The sequence below is a fragment of the Mauremys reevesii genome, linkage group 4 (assembly GCF_016161935.1).
Source record: "Mauremys reevesii isolate NIE-2019 linkage group 4, ASM1616193v1, whole genome shotgun sequence".
Lineage (NCBI taxonomy): Eukaryota > Metazoa > Chordata > Testudines > Geoemydidae > Mauremys > Mauremys reevesii.
Genome location: NC_052626.1, coordinates 135,910,388 through 135,936,296, shown reverse-complemented (window position 1 = coordinate 135,936,296; position 25,909 = coordinate 135,910,388). Strand labels below are relative to the sequence as shown.

Here is a 25,909-nt window from a genome sequence, read left to right as displayed (position 1 = left end):
TTGTGGGGTGTAATGCAGGGATGACTGGCTGAACTTCTATCGCTTGTGTTGTGCAGGTCAGGCTACGTGGTCCCATCTGACCAATGAACTATTTTCAAATTAGGTACTAATTTTCAAGATTTATCAAATAATTTTGCATAGTAAATACATTTGCCGGCATTGATATTTACTCACGGATGTTCCACAAGCAGAAAAAGAGGCGAAATTAATGACAAAAATTATTTGTACAATTGCTACTGTAATAATTATTGCTATTGGCATTTATTATTTCTATAGCACTGTAAGAGTACACACCACTTTAAAAATGTGAAAAGGAGCCTAATCTAAATTTATCGTAGATTCATAAGAGCAGGTCCTGTAAAACAGGATTGACCCAGGCTGGCTGGGGAGTCAGAGCCCATTTTACCACTGCAAAATGAAACAAAAAAGAAAGAAAGGAAAATCTCTCTTCCCCCACCCCCCTTGCATGTTGTTCCATGACAATTGGTTTAATTAAGAACCACATGATGTCAGCAGCAGCCATGTCAATGACTGATGGGAATTCCGAGAATAAAATTAAACAGCATCAGGAGAACAAATGCTCAGAGCCCCGGTGAAGAGAAGGAGAAGGTTAGGGCTTGTCTTCAGTACAAGTTATGTTGATATAACTTAAGACGTCGCTCAGGGGTGTGAGTAAGCCACCCCGCTGAGCGACATAAGTTACACTGACATAAGCACTGGTGTGGACAGCGCTGTCGATGGGAGAGCTTCTCCCGCCAGCAGAGCTCCTGCTACTCACGGAGGTGGTTTTACTATGTGGACAGGAGGGCTCTCTCCCGTCGGCATAGAGCGTCTTCACCAGATGTGCTGCGTCAACGCAACTGCATCAGTAGAGCTGTGCCACTGTAGCACTTCTGGTGTAGACTAGCACCCTTAGAATCACCTGACTTTCCATCGTCACAGGTACTCAGAAACTCCCCAGTGTGGGGAACAGAATCCTGGTCATGGAGGCAACCGTTCTCTCACGCACATGGGCCTATGTTCCCCTCTGCTCCAGTGCTGACCAAGCACTAGACAACCTTTCACAGCAGCTCCCGTGTTGCCATCAGGAGACTTGGATGTTTGCAGGGACCGGTGTCCCATTCTGGCACCCTGAACGAGAGAGGGAGGCAGATTCCAACTTTGGGATAAGATTAAATTCTTAGTTTCCTGGTCAGTTTCATGGCTCTGGAAGTCCCATTCTCTCTCCCTGCCCTTTCTTTGGGAGGCTGAAAAGAAAGCATTTATTTTAACTGCTTGGTCACAGCCAGTGCACACTCTGTTGCCTTGAATTTTCACCAGGCTTCCTTGTGTGTCACAAGGAAATTCTATCAAATGGCAATTTTTTTCCTCCAAAACATACAGAAATTTAGAATAGGCATTTTTAATACATTAGTGGTGATGGGGACCTTATAAGTACCTGAATAACCACAATGGTTGTGGTGTCTTCTGACAGTAGGGCTGAACTTCGGAATATTGCAGACAGCGTAGGGGTGAAGGGGTATGTCTGTCTGTGTGTGCATATGTGAGAGAGAGAGAGAGAGAGATGGGGACTCATCTATTTGTGCTATAGTAGCAGTTACTGGCCCTGTGAAATCAGGGCCCCATTGTGCTAGTAGATGTACAGACACCTAACGAGAGAGAGCCCCTTACAGACTAGATTGACCGGACAGACAAATGATGAGAGAGAGAGAGAACATCATTATTGCCCTTTTACAGATGGGGAGCTGAGGTGCAGAGAGGAAGAGACTTGAACAGACAGAGTGTATGGTAGAGCCAGGAACTGAACCCAGACCTCCTGTGTCCTTATTACACCCTCCGACTGTTTCCATTTCCTACATTGCCCTTCTCCCTGTGTAAGTTAGTCCCTTGCACACCCGTGGGATCCCGAATGGGTGCATGTTGTGCACAGCTTTGCCTCTTACAAACGGCATGTACCTTCCACCACGGTTTACATCACCATTGAATTTGACCCCAAAGGCCTCCATAATTGCTGCACTGGCTAATTCCAGGCCGAAACGGCCTCCGTAGTGTTCTGGCGCAACATAAATTTTATATATAATAATATTTTTTTAAAACTGTTAAGTAGGGCCCAGGAAACAAGAAGAAAAGCAGCCCTATTGGTTTCATGTTTAGAGAGGAACTGGGTTCTCACTATATCAACAACACTTGGCGTGAAAGTGGCCTTTGTTCAGAGAGACACTGCTTCCTTTCAGCCCCTGACTTCCCAGCTGCTGAGAGCGAGGCCGTGTTTTGACAGACAGAGCGAATGTAATGCAGACAGTTGTTTTAATTTCAGCCAGTTGCAGAAATCACTCACAAGGAGCCAGAAACCCAAGGAAAGAGGCCGCACACTTGGCTTTAGTTATCTCTGCACAAGGGCTCTGTTTGGATGGCAGAGCGGAAGGGAGCCCATTGGTTAGTGTAACGGATACACCAGAGCCCGGCAGAGAGCGATTGCCATGGGAGAGGTGAACTGGAACAGGAATCAGAAATGTTCTTCTCCCGCCTACTTGAGCATGCAGCGTTTTAAACATAAAAGATCCTTTTTCTGTTCACTTTCATTTCTACCACAGGGGCTCCTTTTCCCTTGAATATTTGCCTTTCAATCTTTTTTTCTTTGTATTACAAGCCAAAATCTGAAGCCAAGAGCTGGTGGGGGGGATGTTGTTTTTTGGGGGGTAGAAGGGGTGCAGAGAGGTAGGTGTGGAGGTGGTTTTTAGTATTTATTTCAAGTTGTGAAATGCCTCACTCTGACACTCGGCACTGGCACAGATATTAAAAATTACAACCAAGAATACACATCCTCCATGGACATGGACTCTCTGGGCCTGATTCACCATTTTGTTACTCCAGTTATGTGCTGCTGTGACTCTAATGACATCAGTGGAACTTGCACTGGTGTAACACTGAAGTTACATAGTGGTGAATCTGGCACACAGAACGTGGTTCTGCCCTGCCCTGCACCTTGTGTCACCATATAGCCCTGTGCAAAATCAGCATAAAATGCTGCCAACTCAGAATTCTGTATTCAATTACACTGGCTGTTTGCACCGGTGTCCGTGACTGCACAAGGTGCAGAGCAGGTGAGAAACAGGCATATAGACTTTTACCACCCAAACCCACTGCTCAATATCTAAATAACTAACAGTACTTGAGGCATCCTGCCTACTGGGGGCAGGTACAGCGTGGGCTGGGACAGTCACCTTCAAGGAGGAGATGGTGTGTTACGACACAGTATGGTCTCTTCCTGGGTGCATTTGTATGGTCTCCTGGGAAGGGAAGATTTGGCAGGGTTACGGTAAAAAATGGCCGCCTCTTCAGTGGAGGGGGACGGGGCTTCATGAGGGTGTAATTCTGCTTCCCAACTCAGTCAAAACCTTATGACTTATACAGGCCGTGTGTTACTGTGGATTGCTGACCTGCTGAAATCTGTCTTGCCAGTCCCAGCTTGCAAGCAGTACCTCCAAGATTTGTTTCTGTGAGCCATATGGAAGCCAGCAGTCTACGTCCTGTCCTGGACCATCTCAGCACATGTTTACGCCTCCAAACAAGTGTGCGCGTGGGGGCGGTTTTGGGACTGGCTCCTTGGACTAGAACTCTGCCTTCCGGCTGCCAAAGAGAGCATTTGCCGGTGTGTTAGCAGACAGATTTCACTAACACAAACCAGCAAGAGCCTCTGATGTGCTCACCCCAGACTGCTGTGCAATCTGTCTGCACAGGCTAAGCCCTGATCACCCCCTCCGCTAGGCCTCTTTGCCAGGCAAGCTTGATTGTATGTTGCTATTTATTGTAAGTGGTACATTTGTGTCTCTGCTGTTGATACAACATAAGTAGCAATAATAATTATTATTATTAATTATTATCAAAAACATTTACACATCATCTTTCACCCCGACAGATCCCACAGCACTTCATAGACTATATATGAGGTTTTTTTTAAATATATAGATGAGTCTCACTTCATATGAACTGCCATAGTGGGTTTGACCGGAGGTCAGTCTAGTCCAGTATACTGTCTTTGATAGTGGTTAGCACCTCACAGAAAGGTAAAAGAACCTCACAGTAAGCAATGATGCAATTCCCTGCCCCAGGGAATGTCTCCTTCTCGCCCTGTTCCTTAGCGATTAGGATGCAGGAGGGCTTATGTCCCTTCCCAATCTCTTGTTAATTTGATTTTGAGACCGGATATTCTGGTGATCCAAATAAATGGCCAGTCCTTGTGCTGAATCCTGCTAAGCTCTTGCCCTCAATGCTGTCTTGTGACAATGAGTTCGCTGCTGAAACACACCTTCTTCTGGGGTGGAACGCGATAGCTATTGAACTCTACGCGGAAGCCCATACGATGGCTTTAGGACAGGAAGTGGAGAGAAATACCTCATCCCGTTGAAACTGCAGGGAGGGGATTAAAAGAGGCAAAGCATAATTTCCAGATTGGAATCTGGCGATGACACTGGGGTTAAAGCCCTCGTCTTGTAGGCAGTACTATGACAAGTGGGTCAGGACCTTGTAACATCTCACCAGTGTAAATGTACCTTTTCTGTTCAGGAAGGTTACTGTGTGAAGGTATTTGCTGATGGCCAGGTTCCTGGTGATTTTGTAAATCCCTGCCGACAGAGGCATTCCCCCTTCATTTTCTTTTCTCTCCTGCTCCCCTGCGAGACAGGCCAGGCAGCCCCGTTGTCTGGGTTTGAGAAACTTTTACTCCCTTATCTGAAGAAGTCTTGTCAGTGATCCTGAGAAATGGAATTGTGACTGCACAGGGTTACAGCCACTTGTTTTAATATGGCTTGTCCTGCTATGTATTGAGAGTACTTTACTGAGGATCCGAGAGTAACCGTCTGTTCTTGCCCGGAGATTCTCATGAAATCCAGATGTGCTCATAGGAAGCTCTCCCAGGCTGAAATTCACCCCTGTGTCGAGGGCCATTAAGAGGCCTATGAAACACTGAAGTCTAGGATTTATCCCCTTGGATCAGACTACTGGCCCTTCAGGGCCAGTATGGACCCATACCTGATCCTGCTAAAGGAGATGAAGACCCTTATAATACATCTCACCAATTTTCAGTGCTGTATAACTGGGAATAATTCCTTCCTAATCTCTGTAGCTACCAGCCTAGGGATGGAAGCTTGAAATCTGATCAATTTTATCTTAACCATGCATCACTGAAAACATTATTACGGGGCCCAAAATTCAATTACAGTATTTGAAGGATGAAAGCAAAGCAAAACCAAAATGGCAGTATTTGCTCTTCAAATGTGCGCTGCCATTCCCTGTCCTCTTGGGGAATTTTATTTCCTCCTAACCTTCCTGCAAAGAACTTTTTCCGCAACCTGTGTGAAACACAGGGTACATCTACACTGCACCTGGGAGCATGCTTCCAACTGCAAGTGAACAGACACATGCTAGGTCTGCTTAAGCTAGCATGCTAAAAATAGCAGTATAGCCTCTGCAGCAGGTGCTGCACCTTGGGCTAGCTGTCGAGTACGTACCCGTACGTTTCTGTAGGAAGAAAAACTGAGCGTCACTTTCTCTAACATGTTAGAACAGGGTACTGGGTTCTGTTCTCAGCTCTGCCACTGACTTGCTGCGCAACCTTGGGCAATCTACTCAGCACCTCTGTGCTTTGGTTTCCTTGTCTGTAAAATGGGTATAATATTTCATAATATTGATTTACCCCACAAGGATTTTGTTAGTCTTTAAGTAAAGTTTGTGAATCGCTTTGCGGTTTTCAGAGAAAAGTCCCTATAAAAAGGCTAGTTGCTGCTGTTTTGTTTGTTTGTTGTGAAGACAAAGGGAGTGAAAATGCAATGAACATGTTTATTTACTTCCTTTCCAGGTGTCCAGGGTTCCTGTTGAATCCTGTGAGCAATACACAACCTGTGGGGAATGTCTGAGCTCAGGGGACCCTCACTGTGGCTGGTGCACTCTTCACCACATGTAAGTCCATCGTCGGCCATTTGATTTGAACTAATGGGTATTATTACAAGAGAAGCCTTAAAAGCCTGAACTCTTCCTGTATGTGGATATTAAAAAACAAACAAAAAAACAAATACAGTACCAGCCTTTTACAATCGCTCTTTTCCTACAGGGGAATTCCTTGCACTGCAGGGTGAATGCTACTGAATATCACTGAAGTCCTGTTAAAAATGAAAATGTACTTCCTAGATTTAGGAGATGGGGAATAAATCCAGCATGTGAAGTGAATGTCAAAGAGCATGAAACCGCATGAACTGAAACTCATGGGAATGGAAGCCCCCTAGTTTCACATAGCCTTGTTATTTACCCAAATCCTTAATTGTTCAAATTGGAGGGAGTTTTTAATAGTGGGGTGGCTTATATGACCTTATTGACATCAGGAAGGTTTCACCTGTGCACCTGAGCAGAGGATTTGGGTCTTTACAGGTGGCAAGGGGAGACTATTTAACTACTACTTTGGAATGTCAGAAAATGGAATGCTTCAGGCAGTGGGTCAGACCCAGCAAAGCAGTGAAACTGTGGGTTAGGCTGGGGCTCTGTGCTAGGTTTGAGACCAGCAGCTCTAAATCATGTCAGTGGAGACAAAGGAAATAAAGATTTTTCCGGGTGCTTCAGAAAACTGGGTCTCTGAATTCGGGTGGTGTTTGCGCACTGCTTCTGCGACAATAGTGTTCACTTGCTAAAGCGGAAGGGGGACCCAGCGTGCGCACTTGAGGGGAGAAACCTGGAGCACACTGGTAGAAAGGAATCGAAAGCCCTTTGGCTCCATGCCAGCCAGCAAAGCGCTCCCATTAAATGGGTGGAAATCGGGGCGGAGGCAGAGGGACAGAGTTCAGGGACCCACACAATAGCGCTTGGCCACACGCCGAAGCAGCAGGTGTTCGGAGGGCACGAGAAGGAGAGCAGTAAAGGCTTATATACAAAATCTGGACTGGATTAGAGACCTGTATGCACAGGGGTATCTGCACTCCCACAACCTGGGGAACCGTGTGTTTAATTTCAGTTGCCGCATTCAGGGAAACTTTAAGAGAATAACCAGTAGTCACAGGGCCTGATGCTCTGTTACCTTGCTGCTACTTAGACCAGTGTAGAACACGTGTGAGACACTATCACTCTGGTTTGGTAGCACTCAGCACTCCCTGTGCCTGGGTGTAAATGAATGCACAGCAGTGAAGAATTTGCTGCTCTTGGGTCAAATTCCTGAAACGGCCTTAGCTTGTCTATTTCCTCCTCCTTCATTGCTTCCCCCTTTAAGACCAGACCGCCCAACCCCTCACTGACTCTGTCCATTGTTGGCGATATCACAGGACCTACAAATCTTTTAAATCAACCCTATGGAGTGGTTATGGCGTTCTGGGTGCTCCACAGTTACCAGACAGGACCAGGATGTGTTGTGGGGGTCCTTAATAAACAGGGGGCGCTTCCCAGTCAGGTTGTTCTCTGTCTAGTTGCTGCTTGAGCTATGGCTCTTTTTGTTTATACCCTCCCACTACAAATCTCACTTTGTCAGGTGGTTAGAGCTGGAAGGTGAAAGGATCACTATGCCCTTTGCTATACTAATTAATTAAAAGCAGCAAAGAGTCCTGTGGCACTTTATAGACTAACAGACGTAAGGTGCCACAGGACTCTTTGCTGCTTTTACAGATCCAGACTAACATGGCTAGCCCTCTGATACTAATTAATTAAGTCTCACAACCCACCAGGGAGGGGAAGGTAAGGATTGTTATCCTCATTTTGCAGAGAAGAAAACTAGGGCATGAAGAGACTTCGTTTCTGCCGCACTGTGGCTGTCATGACTATGTCGATTGTAAGCATTTTGGGGCTGTCTCTCACCGCATGTACAGCACCTCGCACAATGGGACCCTGATTTCAGTTTGAGCCTCCAGGTGCTACTGAATACAAACAATGATGATGACTTGCTCAAGGTCACACAAAACATCAGTGGCAGGACAGGCAAAACCCAGGAGTTCATGCTCCCAGTCCCCCTTCCTGAACCATTACATGACTTTCCCTTGCCCAACATAGGGACTGGTAGCTTGTAAGAAGAGAACTCAGGCCAGGGGCGTGGAGTGTTGCACATACAGAGGTAAGATAAAAGGGGAGTAGAGCGGGAAGGTTGGGGGAACTAGACTATGCATTGAGGTAGAGGGCTAAATCTGGCCAACAGCCTGCAGTACACAGGCCACTACAACCTCGTCTTCCCTGCTGGTATTTTCCGACCCTTCCTTGGAGTTTTTCTGCCTTCCCACTGCCTGCGCAGAGCAATGATCATTTTTTAGCCCCTGTCTGAAGCTGTAAATAATTTAGTTTATCTTGCTGTTACTGAAGCCGCTGTCATATTTGTTTGGAAGCCCCCAATGCTGGCGTGTTTGTATTTCATTTGTCATCTCTTGCCTCTAATTTTTACATTTCACCCCTGCCAGATGGGCCAGCTGCTTCTGTGTTTGGTGGGGAGGTCGCAGGTCAGGATGTGCTGCTCACGCTGCATTCACAGAGGGCTAACAAAAAGAGACACACAAGACGGAGTTTAGGGGGCTGGGGAAATTGAAACTGAGATAGAGGCAGAGTGCCGAGGGAGAGAGAAAATAAAGCCCTTGTGACAGTAAAGTGGCCGGTTCAGATACAGTAAGAACCACTGAGAGCCTTGGTCCAGGATTCCAACCAAACCGCTTTTCCCACCTTTTTTCTGTTTTGAGTCTGCTTCTGCACTTCTGGGTCCTGGATGGTGAGAGAAATACCAAAACAGCTGCAGAAGTTCTTTGTCATAATGCTGTATTCCTGTCCCAGCCAGAAGCAGGGAAGATGAGCTGGGGATCCTATGAAACAGTTTATCCATGTGGGATTTATGGACAGTTTTGCAGACTCGGAATGCTCAGATCAGAATCCGAACTTGTGGGTGCTTAGCCAGAACTTTGAGTGGTTACCAAGGCAACTAAAGCTTTTGGATCTTGAAATCGTAACAATGTCATGAACTGATGTGCGAGTGAAAGACAGACAGACACAGACACCACTGACCTCTGCTGGATGGAATCAGGAGTGTGTGTCATAGGCTCTGTACTGCCCCGTTTTAGTGCAGGAGGATCTCAGTTGTATCCACTGTTGCCATAAAACTCCTAAGTGACCAGGAGGATCTGAGTTCTATCCCTACTGCTGTCATCGATTTCTGAGTGACTGCAGCATATTATTATTAGTGTTGTTTATTATTTAATATTACTGTTGCAGTTGTGCCTAGAGGTCCCAGTCAGGGATTGGTGCCCCTTTGTTCTTGGCACTGGGCACTTGTAAATGTATAATCTAAGTGTAATGATGCCCCTGGTTAAATTGTCTGTGGGGATTAAACCCATGATCTCTGGATCTAAAAGCAGGAGCTGCTTGTGTTTGAGCTAAAGGGTCAGATCTGTTAGGTCACACACAGCAGCAGAGCCACAATTCTCTATATTCCATCTAGAGGACGACGAAGAGCTACATTGTGTTAGGGGAGGTGCCTTTACATACATTCACCTGCACAAGCCCATGAGACCGAGGAACTAAAATCAAAGCCAAAAGGGTGAAATGAGCTGAACTAACAGCTTCTGCATCCACTTAATCCCCCGCAGAGGTTTTGGAAGGCAGGTTGAGGTAGGGATGAAAGAAGCAAGGGGAAGACCTGGAATTTAATATTGGAATAGAAGAGATTGTGCTCTGGGCAAACATACAGTGGAGGCGTACTGGGGATTAGCTGAGTCTGATTTCACATTGTATTTCATAAGTAAGCATTTCAATGCAGGTTTTCACCTTTACCGATTGTTCAGTAGCACCCAAAACGTGTCAGGGTACATCTGTGCAGCCCACGGCAACAGGTCTCACAGCCCAGGTTGTCAGACTCAGGCTCACAGGACTCATGCTGCAGTGCCAAAAAGAAGCTGGGTAGGTATTGTGGCTGTGAAGCCCATCCCCATCTTTTAGGCTTCAGAGTCTGAGCTGCAGCCCAAGCCCGAATATCTATGCAGCTATGAGGAGTGCCATAGCATGAGCCCGAGTGTGTAGACTGGGGCTCTAAGACTTGCTACTGCAGACTGCCACTTATACTGCCGGGCTGAATAGGAAGACAACCTCTGGCCCGAAGACCTTTTAGGCTGCCAATTAATTGTGGTGTTAATTTTTCTATGGACCAATTTTCAGCACCACGGCACAGGCCACTAACATTTGATCTAAGGGTATAAATCCATTAGCTGGTAGAAGTAGCAGGGTAGGGGACTTCCCACTGGAGAAGGACACAGAACACACTGTGTTGCACCTTGATTTAAGAAGCCTTCCAGGAGTCTGGGACATAACATGAGATTCCAAAAATCCCTACAAGGGAAAAGTATGTTTCCTTTTGCAGGCTCCCTTGGTTCACCACCATCTAAAAGAATGAGCAACCTGCCTCATGTACAGTATTCCCAAGATCCAGCTTGGGGTGTGATCTCCATTCATTCGCTTTTACTTTATAATCAAGACAGAGAAGTTAATTTTACTAGTACTCCTCCAGCAATTCTGCTCTTTGGGAGGTAGGCAGAGGCCTCAAGGAGATTGAGTATCCTTGGTCCAGTGGAATTTGCAGCCTCCAAGGCGCGCTCTATATGCTGCTCTCTGCAAGTATGTTATTGTCTACAGACCTATTTATCTCTGTTAGGGCTGTTGCCATAAATAGTATGATAAAAAAGAGCCATTCCAGTGAGTCAATGAGATAAAGGCTCCAGTCAAGAGCTCACTTTCAAGCTATCTTACAGATTCACTTAAACCCCAATAATTCTTTTCTTTAGCAGCATTCATATTTAGATCCATTATTATATTCCAAAAAAGAGAAAGTGGGGGAGGGGAACAGCTACATCAATTGTCAGGTATGGAAAGAGAAAGTGGTAACCTCGGTGCTTTTCTTATTCAGAAGCAAACAGCCTTTCAGCAATGAATATAGCTCCCCCTTTTTTTTTGTTTGAGTCCCAGTTTTGCAAGGCTCTTGTCACCTCATTGAGGAGAGGTTTGGTACGGGGAGATTAAGACTCTTTGTGGAACAGTCAGTATGTCTGCTAATGTAGATGTTTACCTAAGATTCCATCCAGCCCTGCCACAAGGAAAACAAAACAGCCAAACCTGCTTTTGTGTTGAGTATTCGTTCCACTGACTCCAGTCCTAAGTGGGAGAAGAGCACTTTACTGCGTAAAGTAACAAATACATTCAAATGGGTGCTTAGAAAAGCACTTGAACAGGGGTCTCAGGCGACTGGTAATGGCATTCAGAGGTTAACAGTAAGTGAAAGTTGATATAATTTGATAACTGTTCGTTGACACCAATAAAATTCAACATATGTCAGCCACTACTATATAGTGGGATCTGAAAGACTCTGCTTTCCTCGTATACCATAGGATAGAAAAGCACTGTACTACTTCTCTGATACCACTATGCAGTGACAGCTGGTAATGCTTATTTTAATGGTAATTTGTTCTGTGTAAAATAAGTTGGTGAGTCTCTATCCGGTTCCTAGTGGACAGGTGTCCGCATCACCACCATTGGCTGTAGTTGGCCTCTTTATATTAGCTTATGTAACTGCAGTTATACGGATGGTCATAAAATTATCCAGCTCTTTTAAAAATCCAGCTGCAGCCTCTGACTCGCTACCCTTCTGTGTTTGTACAGTGCCTAGCACAATGGGGCCCCGATCTGGATTGGTCCCTAAGCACGGCCATAATAAATGTGCTTTACAGCTGCAGGGAGGGTCACAGCTTGACTCCACATACTGCACCGTAGCATTTTCAGCCCTCTGTTTTGTTGAATGGCTCCTTAATTTCCAATCATGGGGCAGAGTCGTGAGGTGGGAACTGATTAGCCCTTTTTACTTCACCTCTCCTGATTCGGAGATCAGCTCTGATTGTGAATCAATTTCAGTCCACACTGAGGTTCTCCTCAGTGCAATGGCTTCGGTGATGAGCACACAGCGCGGCCGGCACTCCAGGAGCAGCACTCATCATTCAGCTTGGCACACTTAATGGTTTCTTTGCAAGGCGGAAGGAGGGTGGGAAGAGTCAGGGAGATTTGGGCATGACAACTGAACTTAACTCTAGTGTCTCCAGCCTCAGGATAAGAAATTACAGCTTCCAGCACTTCAAGACCCTTGGCTTTGTAAGAGAAGATTTATTAGCCGCGTGTTTTTCTTTTAATTAAAGTGCAGGGTGCTGTCTTGTGAATGCCTTTTATTGCTTTTTATTTAAGGTAGCACGTGGATTGTGAGTTCGTTCTTGACAGAAATGAGGAGCTCAGAGTGCTGATCTGAGCCAGATATACTGGGTCTGGTTTTCAGAAATGCTGAGTTCCCTCAGATCCACCTGAAGTCCTCGGGAGCTGTGGGTGCTCAACACAGCTAAAATCAGGCCCAGGTTGTGCACGTCTCCTAGCAGCACCCAATGGTCTTTTCATCCCAGGGCTCAGTGCTCTTCTCTACCCCAAATGTGTCTGCTAGTGCATTTCTTTTCTGATCTGCAGCCTCTGCACCTGCTATACTGGCCCTGGAATCTGTGCACAGAGCTCTGTCGATGCACCTCAGTCCTGGTCATTATTATCCCCTGTTGCTGCACTTATCCAGCCAATGCTGGGCTCTGCTTCGACAGCTCTGCTGATGCACCACAATCCTGACCAGCAGTGGCACCCTCTGCTGTTTGACAGACAGAGATAAGTTCATCAGGTGTCCCTTTGCACTGACGCTTGTGTGTATTTCAGGTGCTCCCGGAAGGACAAGTGCGAGCGAGCAGATGAGCCGTACCGATTTGCAGCCAGCATCAACCAGTGTATGAGTGTCACCGTACAGCCCAGCAGCATCTCTGTGTCTGAGCACAGCCTTCCGGTAGGTACAGGTGGCAGGTGGTTCTGTGCGCAGGGCAAGGGTAGCTCAGTTGTGACAGACAGTGCTCCAGACACACAGGCTCAGAATCATAATGACAGAGCCACTTTTTTTCTCTACAGATACTTTCCCGTGAACATGGAGTTCAGGTTCATGAAGGGGTTGGTAAGGGAAGGGATATTCCAATCCCTTAGGAGTCAGAGGTCACACAGACACCCACATCCCCAAATCCGGCCCCAGTGCCCACATTTTCACTGAGCAACTGCCAGCCTCCATTAAACATTGAAGGAAAAGTTTCTCTTTTGCCTGCCATTACTTGTCCCTCTGGGAGGATGTAGCTGCCCATAGGCTCCCAGCTGTTCCTTTCTAAGCGGCTGCACACCGTCCTCACCTGCTCTGTTCCAGGTGCTGCACTGGGACAGGCAGGTGCCAGAACATGGGCCCTCCTTTTCCCAGGGACTGGCTAAAGAGGGGACTGTATGACCATCATATATCAGTGGAGAAAAAAATTGCAACACTGTCTACCTTCCCTCCTCTGGTTACAGCAAAAGGAGTGGCTGCGTGCTACATGTCTGGTCTTTTTCTCTGCGTAGGTTTGATGCTCCACAGAGAAGCAGCAGGTGCTGAAAATCTAAAGGGAACTCTGGGTAGTTCTGACAGCTAATGGGATCTTGGTTGTATTTTTTTCTCTCTCCTTTTCCCTTGTTCCAGCTCAGCCTGCTGGTGAGTGATGCTCCAGACTTGTCAGCTGGAATCACCTGTTTGTTTGGAAACTTCACTGAGGTGGAAGGCCAAGTTTCCGGCAGCCAGGTTGTCTGCGTTTCACCGGCCCCTAAAGATGTCCCCACCATTCCTGTGGACCAAGGTGAGCTGATTTCATGATTGGAGTATTGCCTGGTGGCAGGGGCAGCTCTAGCTTTTTTGCCACCCCAAGCACGGCAGTCAGGCTGCCTACAGCGGCTTGCCTGCGGGAGGTCTCCGGTCCCGTGGATTCGGCGGCACGCCTGCGGGAGGTCTGCCAGTCGCACGGCTTCGGCGTGCCCGCCGCCGAATTGCCACCGAAACCGCGGGACCGGCGAACCTCCCTCAGGCAAGTGCCAAAAGCAGCCTGACTGCCGGCCTTGCAGGGACCAGCTGGGCGTCCCCCGTGGCTTGCCGCCCCAGGCACGTGCTTGGAGCGCTGGTGCCTGGAGCTGCCGCTGCCTGGTGGCCTTGTGTTTCGCCTGTGTATTCACCTTATGGGGGAAAGGAGCCAGCAAGTGCTGAGCAGGGCTAGATCTAGCTGCCAGGCAGAGCAGACCACAGCTGGGCTGTATGTCAATCCTGCCTGAACCCCGTTGATGCTGTGCAGGATGACAAACCATCCAGGAATGGGGCTGGAGGTGGCTGTCCGGTAACAACCCAGATCCTCAGGATATAGGCTGTGCCCAAGAAACCCCAATAACTGGTGAATCTTCAAGCCAGCTACCTTCTTGTCTCTCATCCCACCAGGGAACTCACCCTTCATGCTAGGCAGATGTGGGAGGTGGAAGTGTGGGGGTTGCTGCACTCAGGCCTGACTCAGTTGCTGTGAGTAGGTGGATGAGGTTTCTATTTTTTGGTTTCGATCTTTGGGTTGTTTCTTCGTTAATGTCACTGCTGTCCTATTCCCCCTCCCCCTCCCCCCGCCTCTCTCTGTCCCCAGAACCAGAATGCTACTTGTTTTAAACTCATTTTCTCCTTGGCGTGCACCCAGGTGTCATCTGTGCTTTCCTGCTGATATTTTCCTATATGTACAATGTTATGTTGAATTTGAGTGCTCATGAAAGTTAGGGGCTTGGAGAGAGCTAGGAAAGTGAAGAGCAAACCTCCCTCGCACAGCTCAGCTAGTGCAGTTTATTCTTGATTATTCCAGTGGTGAGCCTCTTACTTAGCTCTGTTAATGCCCTCCAGTCCTTGCCTGCAACACCCCATCCTGGGCTGCATTTCAGGATCGACTGTGAACTATCCCCAGTCCTGTTGTTAGTTTATGCTGATGTAATCACCCTCCCCTCCTCTCTTTCCAGACTGGTTCGGGTTGGAGCTCCAGCTGAAATCCAAGGAGACAGGCAAGATGTTCGTCAGCACCGAGTTCAAATTCTACAACTGCAGTGCTCACCAACTGTAAGACACCCTCTTCCTCCTTTCCCACTTTCCCTCCCCACCAGCATCCCAGATCCAGGCCCCTGGTTCTTCCCCCCCCGAATGGAGCCTGCTGTCTAAGTACATAGTGGAATGGGTTTCTTTATTAACCTCTCGAGTGCCACAGCTGATGCACACCCCAGGAAGACAGGATTCCTCCCAGGACACCCAGTGTGCCAAGCCAGACTACAGAACTGCTCTGAGGTGTATTGTGCCACCAAGAGCCCTTCTTGCGCCACCAAGATGGACATCGGCCGAATGCGTGTGAGGCAGCACAGAGGATTAAAACAGAAGAGGAATAAGATTTTCAGTCATGTACTGGGGGAGGTTCTGGCTTGATGCTGGCAGTCTGACCTTTCAGGGTCGTCAGCAACAGAGAGAAACCGAGAGATCCCCATCATGTGGAAACTTTTCCAAGAGCACCGAGATTTATCTGCCTTAGCAGAGAATGAGTGTGTCTGAAAGAAGCTTGACCTGCTGGTGCCCCCAAGCTGCATGATCCTGCAACTGTGAGCTCAACTCCATCCTTACTCACAGGCAGCTGAGGGGAAGGGAGAGAAGAAAGTGCCTGGGAGTTCCCTATAAAGCAAATATCTATAGGAGACTCAGAGGCCTTTCCCTCCATAAACTGCTAAGACAGCGCAAGGATGTGTTCTGTTGTAGACTCTCAAAAGGAAGACAAAGGGGGATGGGGCAGCAAGAGGTGTGGGGAAAGGGACAGGGTGGTTGTGCCAGGAGAGCACAGGAGTGGAGTGAAGGGAACTAGGCTGGGGTTTGCTGTTCAGCTTGTTTTTCAGACACATGGGGAGAAAATGTTTCTACTAGAGATGGCGCTTTTGCTGTGTCTCCTTCCCCTAAGATCAGGCCAGAGAAGCCCCACAAAGCTCTGAGCTCCTTTCAACTTCACAGGAAAAGATCCTAGCAGGCAAGTGCAGGCCCTGTCAGTTCCTCAGGGAGGGCAGACTGTAGACACAGGTGCCTCTTGGCTCTCAATCTGTTCTTGAGATGGCCGAGCAGTGCAGAGCGTGTTCCCCACAGCAGCCTTTCCCCGGAAGCCCTTGAGGCAGAAGGCTGCTGGCTGTGGTTTGTTAAAATTTCTGAAGTGTTTATAGATATCTCAGTGGGAACAAACAAACCGAAACCTCGCACAACCAAAGTGAAACATGTGCAGGACACGGGAGACTGTGAATACCGTGCCAAAGACCAGCTAATGAAAGGCAGGCCTGAACTGCTGTGCTGGGGAAGCAGCTCCTACTGCCAGGGATTGGACAGCTGGCTCCAGAATGGTAGAAGTTAGAGCTGGAAATGCTCTGTTAGCCCTATCCTGCTGCCAGGGGCCAGGGAGTGTCCAAGCAGGGTTGTCACCTTTTCTATTCAGCATTGCTTTGTCCAGCCTAGCTTTCAAGTCCCAGGTAATGGGGCTTCTCCCACTCTTTTGGGAGACTCTTCCACAGTCTAATAGGCTTGGCTTTCATGTCGTTTTCCTGGCATTCAGCCTACATTTTGCCTTTAACTTCAGTTCAGGCACTACAGAGATAGTGCCCATATGAGTCCCTCGACAGATGGGTCTCATTACTCCCAGTTATATCCCATCAGCAAATCCACACTGCATGTGTGGAGAGTACTTTCATATCCCTGTAGACAGTAATGTCCCCACTTCCTCATCCCTTAGCCAAGCGTAATGGATTTTAGAGACCTTTCTCTTCCCCTCCTTGTAAATCTGTCCTTCAAGTCTCTTATGCAGTCTTGTTGCTCTTCCCTGAATTCCCACCAGTTTGGCTGGAACAAGGATGTCCCTTCAGGATATCTGGCTGGAGCTCCTGCTGCTCCTAACCTTACCTGGGAGTGGAGATTTGAACCGGATGAGGCAATGGGTCTACTCTGCCCTCATCCCTTTCTAACAGGAAATTACACTGGGGTCAGACATGGCATAAGTGACTAATTCTTAAAGGCAAAGTGCTAAAAGTGTGTCTTCCATAAAATCTACACTGCCCTGCGCTGCTGTCTGAAGGCACCAGGGGCATGAGTCAGGCATGCTGGAAGAAAGCTCACCAATTAGCCCCTGGATGAGACAGACCTAGAAATGGCTTAGTGCTCATTGCCAAACTTCGGGAGTGGAGGATACTCTGTCCCTTCTGGCTGCACAGCAGTGTGGGGAATGACTTTTCCTTCTCTGGGTTATGGAAGGTGCAGCGTGCTGAACTCTGCTGTTTCTCACAGGTGGCATGTCCAGCCGTGTGTAGTACATTGTCGGACAGGGGCCAGTCTGTAGGTGTGGAGTGATTTTGCTAACCCTCATCAGTTGGGTTCTTGTTTTGCAAGCCTAAAAGCTGGGATGGTTTGGATCTGGGCTCCATTAATGCAAGTCCCCACAAAGTTCAAGGGAGGGCTGGGGAATCTGATAAATGGTTCTGGTTTGGGGCCCATTTCTAGCAGGGAGGGGTTCCCAGATGCCGTAGGGTGGGGATGCTTCCTGATTTAGAAGCAAAGGGGACCCTTTTTTTTTTTTTTTTTTAATGGAAACTGCTTTCTGAGGGGACTTTGCTGGGGCGAGGGAGCGACTGTGTGAGAAACTCTCCTCATGAAAGAGCCAAGGCACTCACTGTGGATGAGCTTTCAAGAAGTCACTTGTCTGCGACTCCCTGTCCAATCTTTGCCCCTTCCCAGCTGAGACAGAATGGAGCTGAGGCAGAAGCAAGAAAACCACACATTACAGTGACAGGCACCTAAGCAAACTGTTGGGCTTGATCATCAGAATGACCTTCCTCCTGTAATCTCAGCCGTGCTAAGCCAAGCAGAGAGCCCCTTCTACCCCAGATCAGAAAGCTAAAGGTCAGGTCCAAGGTGGGAGGGCAGGAGTGCGGCAAGCCGAAATGGAGACAGAAATGGGTCAAATAAAGGAATAATTAAATAAGCTCACGGCGCTTGATATTGCTACCCAGATTTGCATTTTCATGATTAGAATAAGCTTCCTTAGCTATTAAAGTCACTACAGATGCTTAAAAAGGAAAATACAACTCAGGTGTAAAAAGGAGAAGCCGTTAAATATGCATTTTAGTGACAGTAACTTTAGACAGAAAATAACAGAGCATTGGCGGTCTGTCCAGTGCACAAACAGGGGTGCGTATCCCCCCTTCAGTCACACAGTCCATGCCTTTGGGTGAATTGAGCATCCCTGGAAACCATATGAAATGCTGCCCATGGACAGTCACCAAGGGCTTGTCTGCACATAAAATGCTGTAGCGGCACTGCTGTAGCATGTCGATGAAGATAATACCCGCACTGACTGGAGGAGTTCTGTCGCGTAGGTACTCCACCTCCCCAAGAGGCGGTAGCTAGGGCAAGGGGAAAATCCTCCTGTCAACCTAGCCACTCTCTACAGGGTAGGGGAGGTTGGTTTGATTGTGTCATTCAGGGGGGTGGATTTCTCACACCCCTGAGCAATGCGACCTAATTTCCTAGTATAGACCTGCTCTAAGAAATGGCCTGTCACATAGGAGAGCCGCTTCTGAGACCAAAGGAAGCTTTACTGCAAATATCAACAATTGTTATGAGCCACCCAGCTCCTCGTCAGCAGAGTAGGAGGTGTGAGGTAGTAAATACTCAGCCAGTTCCTGGACTGGCAGGCTCAGTCCATGTCAAAAATCATGTCCTGCACCATTGGCCTCATCCGACATCAAGCGCAGATGTTTGCTGTGCCCCCGAGCGATCTAATGTGCTCCAGGTTTGAATTGGAGTGAAAAAGGCCCAATAGAAATGTTTACAGTTGATGACTTTAAATATTTCCGATTTTTGAAAACAATTGAGCCAATTTTCTTCAAACCTGGCTTGTTTGTAGATACCATTGAGGTTTAAAATCCGTCAAGATTGCACTGTATTGTTTTTTCTTGTACCTTATGTCCTGTTATAAAAGATGCTTCAGCCTGTGTTAATAAGTCATGTAAAGATTGGCTATATTTTAGAGCCTGAGGGGCAGAATCCTGGGCTCCTTTTGAGTGCTTGATTTCTTAAACTGAACATTATGTTATTATCTGTTACCTCTGTAGTGCCAAAAGTGTGCTAGGCACCTCACAGATAAGTACGTCCACTGTTCCCAGTAGCGTAGCTGGTGGGGGGCAGCGGCCGCTCCCACACTGAGCATCTCAGCACCTTTTTAATTTTTACTCACTCGGCGGCGCTCCGGGTCTTCGACGGCGGGCCCTCACTCACTCCGAGTGTCTTCGGTGGCTCCGAAGGAAATGCCGCCGAAGACCTGCGGCGCAAGTGAAGTTCCCGCCGCCGAGGTGCTGCCGAAGACCCGGAGCGCCTCTGGGTGAATAAAAGCACCGCCCCGTCAGTAAAAGCGCCGCAGTGGGTGACGTCTTTTGATTCTCCTCCTGTTCCCTCCACCTGGCTACACCACTGACGGCTCCCTGCCCCAATGAACTTCCAGTCTAAATAGATGAAATTGTTGTGGGATGCAGAAATAGGAGCAAATAATTGAGGCGGTGTTTGGCATGCAGGTTATTGGGTCCCTGATTCTTTTTTTTAGCAATTTTGTCGTAGTTTTCTACCAGGAACATATCTTCATATGTATAAACCTGTGTACATTCCGATGGATAGTCCTGTCTGTTCCAATGTCAAGTTCATTTCCCAATAATCATCTCTGTAACACGGACCTTATTTCTTTCTCTGACTCTACAGGTGCCTGTCTTGCGTGAACAGTGCTTTCCGCTGCCATTGGTGCAAATATCGGAACCTTTGTACTCATGATCCCACAACTTGCTCGTTTCAGGAAGGACGGATCAATGTTTCTGAGGTATTGGGACTGGGTTAGGAAATGTTTTCTTACTGGGCTTTTTCTGTTCTGAGCCGACCCGGCCATTCTATGGAGCAGTGTGTGATATGGTTGGCGTAGCTGACGTTTGTAAGAGGTTCTCCTGTTTCTCTGGCAAAGAGCTGTGCTCTTGTCCCATTTTTCTCTGTGTTTGGTCTGGTCTCAGCTGGTACCCGGACGTGCAGAGGCAGTAGCAAATAAGAACAAAGCAGGAAGATGTCATCTAACAATAGCGATGGGCCTGAATTGATCCCACCTCTGAGATTTGGCTACATTCAGACTGACTAATAATTAGCACTCACTTAGTACTGTCCATCCAAGGATCACAAAAGTGGGTGAGCATCACTAATCCCATTTTATATATGGGGCACACAGAGCTGCAGTGACTTTCCCAAAATCACAAAGCAAGTCAATTGCAGAGCTGGCGGGAGGAATCCCCATGGCCTATCGACTGGGCTGCATTTCCAGGTCTGAATTTTTTGACTGTGGCCTGACTGGATAATGGTTTGATTTGGGATTTCTGCTCCTCGAACAAAGAAATAGTCCCAATTCTGTGTGATGAGGACAAAGCAGCTGTTAGCTCCTTTCACTGCAGATACCACATGCACTGCCAGGTTGTTTGCCAGAACAATGACACTTCACAGCCCCTTGTGGTGTCTGCTCTGAGTTTGTAAACTCTGCAAGGATCACATCTTCTTTCTATTTTGGGAGGTACTGAGCACAGCTGTGGCTGCCTTTAGAAATAAGTCATGATGATCTCTGCCATTCTGGCAGGCTTTTGGTCCATGCCTTTACTGCTTCTACATCTGTGTCTTCACAGCATCTGCAGCAGGCACATGTTTATGGAGTGTCCTTCTGACAGAGGGCCACAAAATGCCTTGCCTGAGGTAGTCAGTGGCCACTGGGGCTGCCAGCTTTTACTTGATTTATGGCTCCCTTGAGGCTAAAATGCTTTGAATGGGGCGAGCTTCTGAAAACCAGGATGAAACGGCTAAGGAAGTGAGAGGGACGAGAGCAAAACACTGAGCTTTGGAAGTTCCCTTTATCGCTTTTTAGAAGCTCATTGAGCTGCTAACTAAATCAACAAGTAATGCGAGACTAAAGCAACCCGTGTGCCTCTGTCGTTAAAATGATGCCAAGAAACGTGTAATACAAAGTAAGAAACATAAACAAGTTACACATGTGCGTACATCAGCGGGGGGGATCAGCAACGGTGAAGAGACCAGCGAAGGTAATTGGGAACAGGTGCTGCCGCGTTTGTCAGCCGTTTACGAGAGGAGGCACTTACCTCAAAGAAGTGTTTCAAGCAGCAGAGTGTGAAGATGCCTGAGGAGAAACTCCCGCCCTGGAGACAAAGCGAAAGCTTTACCATCCTGGTACAAAACCAAGTAACTTCCTTTCAAGGGAGCAAGAGGGAGCAAGAATCTTTGCTTTTGCTACTCTCTAGTGATGTGATTATTTTTTTTCTTCCCTTCCTGCTCAGCGTTTTCTCTCTTTTCCATGGCTTTGCAATTATGCTTTACGCTTCCACAGCACGTTCAGTCCAATCATCTCAAAACCCTGGGTAGAGTTAGGTAGGGTATTTTATTTTCCCAGTTTTACACGTGGGAAACTGGAGACAGTGCGAGGACGTGACTGCCCCAAGGTCACGCAGTGAGTGTGTGGTAGAGTCAGGAATACGATCCAGAAGTCCTGACTTCCCATTTCTGCTCTAATCACAGGATTTAGAGGACTGCTTCCTATTTCTATTACAGGGAGGCCTTTTCCTTAGGTCTCTGTCGCTCTTCCTCTATCTTGTTTAGCCGGTGGATCTTCTCTTAGCCTGGTTCTTACCAGTGGATGCTATGTGCTGTCTGGTGCCTTTCTGTGATTACCTTTGATGCGGTAATGATGATGATGCGGATGGTCCACTGTTCATTGTGGTTACCCTGCACCCATGAACACGCATGCAAACGCAACCACCAAAGACTAATTTGCCTGCCTTTTTAAAAAAAGGAAATGAATTGCTACTTGTGTACACAATGTATTCCTACTGCCTTTATTATAGGCACTTCACTCCTGCAAATTCACGGGGTCAGATAATTATCTGGGAAAAAGTTTCCTCACTTAACACAGTTCAGATCACAATGATCTCAGTGGGCCCTAGTAAAAAGTTTGTGCTCAAAGACAACATTGCCTTCATAACAGAGGGCTTATTGTCTTGGAAACAGAACATAAGCAATAATATTGCAGCCAGAACTGCCTCCATGAAGGCAAGATGGCCAAACAGAAGCACGTGCTGCAGGCCCACTCTCACACCTGTGCACACTCAGACACACTTGCTCTCACACAAGCATTTGCACACACACACTCTCGCATGGGCTTAGAAATATTCTCATGTTTTAAGTTTAATTTAAACTGTTCCCAGGCGGGAAAAACTCAGATATTTCTGGTCCTTGGGGATCTATTTTCCAACAGGATTCGTTCATGCAACTCCTTTGATGCTACTAGGAGTTGCCAGTTTCTGTTAAGGAGCAAATAGAACCCAGAGTCCTCAAAATGCAAGGTGACTTTGTGAAAATGGCATCTTCTTATCACAGATCTGCTCCCAGCTCATGTTCAGAGTCAGATCTGCTGGCTATAATGACTAAAGTAATCTTGTGCTGCTTTTTCGTGCTGCTCACCCTGCAGAACTGAAAAGCTACAAGGGAGTGACCTGGATGCTATTCCTCCATTTGCACCATCATCAGAATTGTTTACTCTAACCTGATTACTGGGTTAAGCAACTACACCTGTGCAATCTTGCCTGCTGGGGGATGGTAGTTGGCACAGGTCTCTGATAGCTTAATCTGAAGACAGTTGGGTTGGCCCAGTGTCACTGAGGGGTGGAATTTGCCCTGCAGAACCTCTGTTGCTGGTGATGATGCATGAGAAGGAATGAACTCAGCGTGTTGATTCTCAGTTTGAATTTGTGGTACTGAGCCTTTAAAAAATCATATTGCATATAAACGGGGCACATTTGATCTGGAGTCATTGCCACAGTAAATATGGAATCCCACGATAACGGTAAGACAGAGCTGCTTTTCCAAGCGAAGCTGATTGATGACAGATCTGATTGATCCTGATTTATGACATCTGCCAGAAACTGCCCTTCATCCCAGGTGAAGCATCCCCTTGCAGCCAATTAAAACCCTTAGAAAACAGTTTCCCGTTCTCTAAGAATTAAAGCAACAAACTACTTAATTCCTCAGCGGGTTTTTTTAAGCCACATGACTTTAATTAATATCAGTACAAGTCGCACAGTTAAATATCCCTGCTCAAGGTGCTGAAAATACAGAGGCCTGGGGCACACCTGCATCCATAAAAACGAGGGCTTTCTGGGATGAGACCGCAGAGGGATTTCATAGCACTGACTGTCTCACATTCTTATATGGCTTTAGCCCCTGAGGCAAAACAGATGGAGCCTTGAGCTGAATTTCCCCACTTCTGCAGACTCAAATCGGACCTATAACATGATTTTAATGTGTGTGAGGAGGTTGGGGTTTTGTACGTGTGTGTGGTGATTATGGGTATAAAATATGTCTGTGTAAATGTATAAAACATGCAGACAGAGAGGGATGTAGATACATAAATACATTCTTATGCCCCATCCCAGTGGGGAGAGAGAACCAAATAAATCCTATTAGTTTCCCAGGATGTGGGATCCATTCCCTCTTTGATGTCCTCTGTGTGCAGATAATGTCATTTCCATGTGTGAGATGCTGAATCGGGGAGATGGAGTGTTTCAGGCTCTGAGAGCTTACAGAGAGCCAAATTTCATATCCATTCTGACTCTTTCGGGTTTAGGTTTGAGTTATTATTGCTTTTAGAGGGATGTCTTTACAACTGATTGTGTCTATTGATGCTTTCAGGGATGCTTAAAGTTCCTTGCAAGAAATAATATAAAGCTGAAGCTTCCTTTTTTTTTTTTTTTTTTTTTACACTGAAATCCCTTTAAATACATGGGCTCTAAGAGCGGGAATGTGTTAGCTCTGGAGGAGCACACTAGGGGCCTTATCTGAAGTCAGTGGCAGTCTTTCCATTGACTTTAGTGTGCTTTGGATCAGGCCTGACTCCTGGAGAGACAAGTTTGGTGAAGCTATTTGGCAATTACTCAGGAAAAAGAACTAGCAGCAATGAAAAAAGCCTTATGCAGCAGGATTAACTCTTCCCAGCTTTGAAACTGTGTGGTTGGGTTTATTGGTAACTTTTTTTTCAATCGTTAGATTTGTATCAGCTGGAACCTGGAGTGCTCGTCATTGATTGGGAACAGGGGCGCAGGAAATAGTGATAGCGGGATGGGAGGGAGAGCGAGCCCAATCTGAAACTACAGGGGATGACAAGATAAAGTGCAGGGATTTGATCCGGTTCCCATTGAAGTCAAGGGAGCTTTGCCGCTGACTACGATAGGAGCAGGATTGCGTCTCAGGCACGGGTTGCAAAGGGATACATTCACTGGAGAACCTGGTCTACACCTGAAATGTAGGCTGACCTAGCTACATCACTCAGGGCTGCGAAACATTTCATGCCTCGGCATCGTACTTAGGTCAACCTCATCCCAGGGTAGACATAGTGAGGTCGATAGAAGGATTCTTCTGTCAACCTAGTTACTGCCTCTTGGCGCGGTGAATTAATGACATCAACAGGAAAACCCCTTCCGTCAATGTAGTACCTACACTACCACACAGCTTAGACATAACCTGATCTAAACTGCTGTTTTTAATTTATTATTTATTATTAATTATTGCAGTGCTGTAAATACACGTGGCCTACTTTACAAAATACAGGCCAAGACACAGGTTGCAACTGAATTCATACAGCACAAAAGAGAGGAAAAAGGGTCATGTAATAGAGAATTTACCAGTGAGAATCCACCACTGAGTCAGTTCAGTTTCTTCTTTCCATGCTTGGCTTCTGAGGGCCAAATTCTGTTCTCTTTTCCATTAGGTTAAATCTGGGGCCATGCCCTTGACATCAGTGGAGCAGCTCCTGATTTACACCAGCGAGAGCAGGATCTAGGTCTGAGTGTTTAGCATGGGTTAATGCTTATAACTTTTGTGCATAATTACTTGATGCTCCTCATATGGAAAGCCCTAAATAAGTGCCTTACTGAAGGGAAATGCCCCAAAATTCTAGGGTAGTCTGCCTGAGTAAGAGCAGCAGAAGTGGCTGTATTTCATTGATGTAGAATTTGTATAGTTCCTTTGGGATCTTTGGGAGTAGAAGCATTAAATATGATCACCTCTGTAGATTGTGTGTGTAGATATTTCATAGGCAGGACATTCTATAATATGTGTCACTCTTGCATCGGAGAGTGGAGGTACTAATGCCCATTCTAACTCACTACAGGATTTACTTCTCATGAATGACAAAAGAAAGTAAACTTATGGAACAAATCACGTATTCTGCTGACAGCATCTCTTTCTCTTTTATGGAGCACTCAAGGGACACTCAGAACTTCATAGCGGAAGCAGTGATAAAACTCAGCAGCAGCAGCACAGGCACCTGCCATTTGAGTTAAAGGAGCATCTCCATTAGCTGTCAGCTGTGTAGGGCTTGTTGTGCTTTTTTTATTCCAACCAGTAGAGGGAAGCGGTGTGCACGTGAATGCACATGCACACACACCCCCTTATAAAAAAACAGGACTAACACGGCTGCTACTCTGACACCCCCTTATGAAATTTCTGGAAAACATTGATAAACATCTGAAGTTTATTAACAATAGAAGAGGTATTCATACAGTGTGCAGTGTATCCCAAACTAAATAATTGTGATTAAAAACTCACTCATAATGGATAAGCTAGGAGAGACTGTATCTGGACAGGCACACACACTGTGTACAAGTCTACATGTCTGCACAAAAACAGTTACACATACCTGCATACCCAGTTGTGTATACAGAACATGAAAACACATGCACAGGTGCATTAATGCAGTGACACGTACCTATATGCTCCATCACATGCATAGGCTATGGAAATGCATGTGTGCACAGATGACCTTGTGCATTATTGCAGTGACAAATTTTTTTAAAAGAACCGAAAGCAAAGCAGAGAATTGGGATT

At 46.8% G+C, this 25,909-nt stretch overlaps 1 protein-coding gene across 6 annotated transcripts in view; it reads left to right on the top strand.

Moving 5' to 3' along the window:
* The window catches only part of PLXNA2 (plexin A2), a 306,134-nt gene that overhangs the window by 190,431 nt on the left and 89,794 nt on the right, over window positions 1-25,909 (top strand). For all 6 annotated transcript variants that reach the window (XM_039536888.1, XM_039536887.1, XM_039536890.1 and 3 more), the window contains 5 exons: window positions 5,858-5,958; window positions 12,730-12,853; window positions 13,562-13,715; window positions 14,896-14,992; window positions 19,694-19,808. In XM_039536888.1, the coding sequence (XP_039392822.1) occupies window positions 5,858-5,958; window positions 12,730-12,853; window positions 13,562-13,715; window positions 14,896-14,992; window positions 19,694-19,808 (591 nt within the window). The remainder of the gene's footprint in view (window positions 1-5,857; window positions 5,959-12,729; window positions 12,854-13,561; window positions 13,716-14,895; window positions 14,993-19,693; window positions 19,809-25,909) is intronic.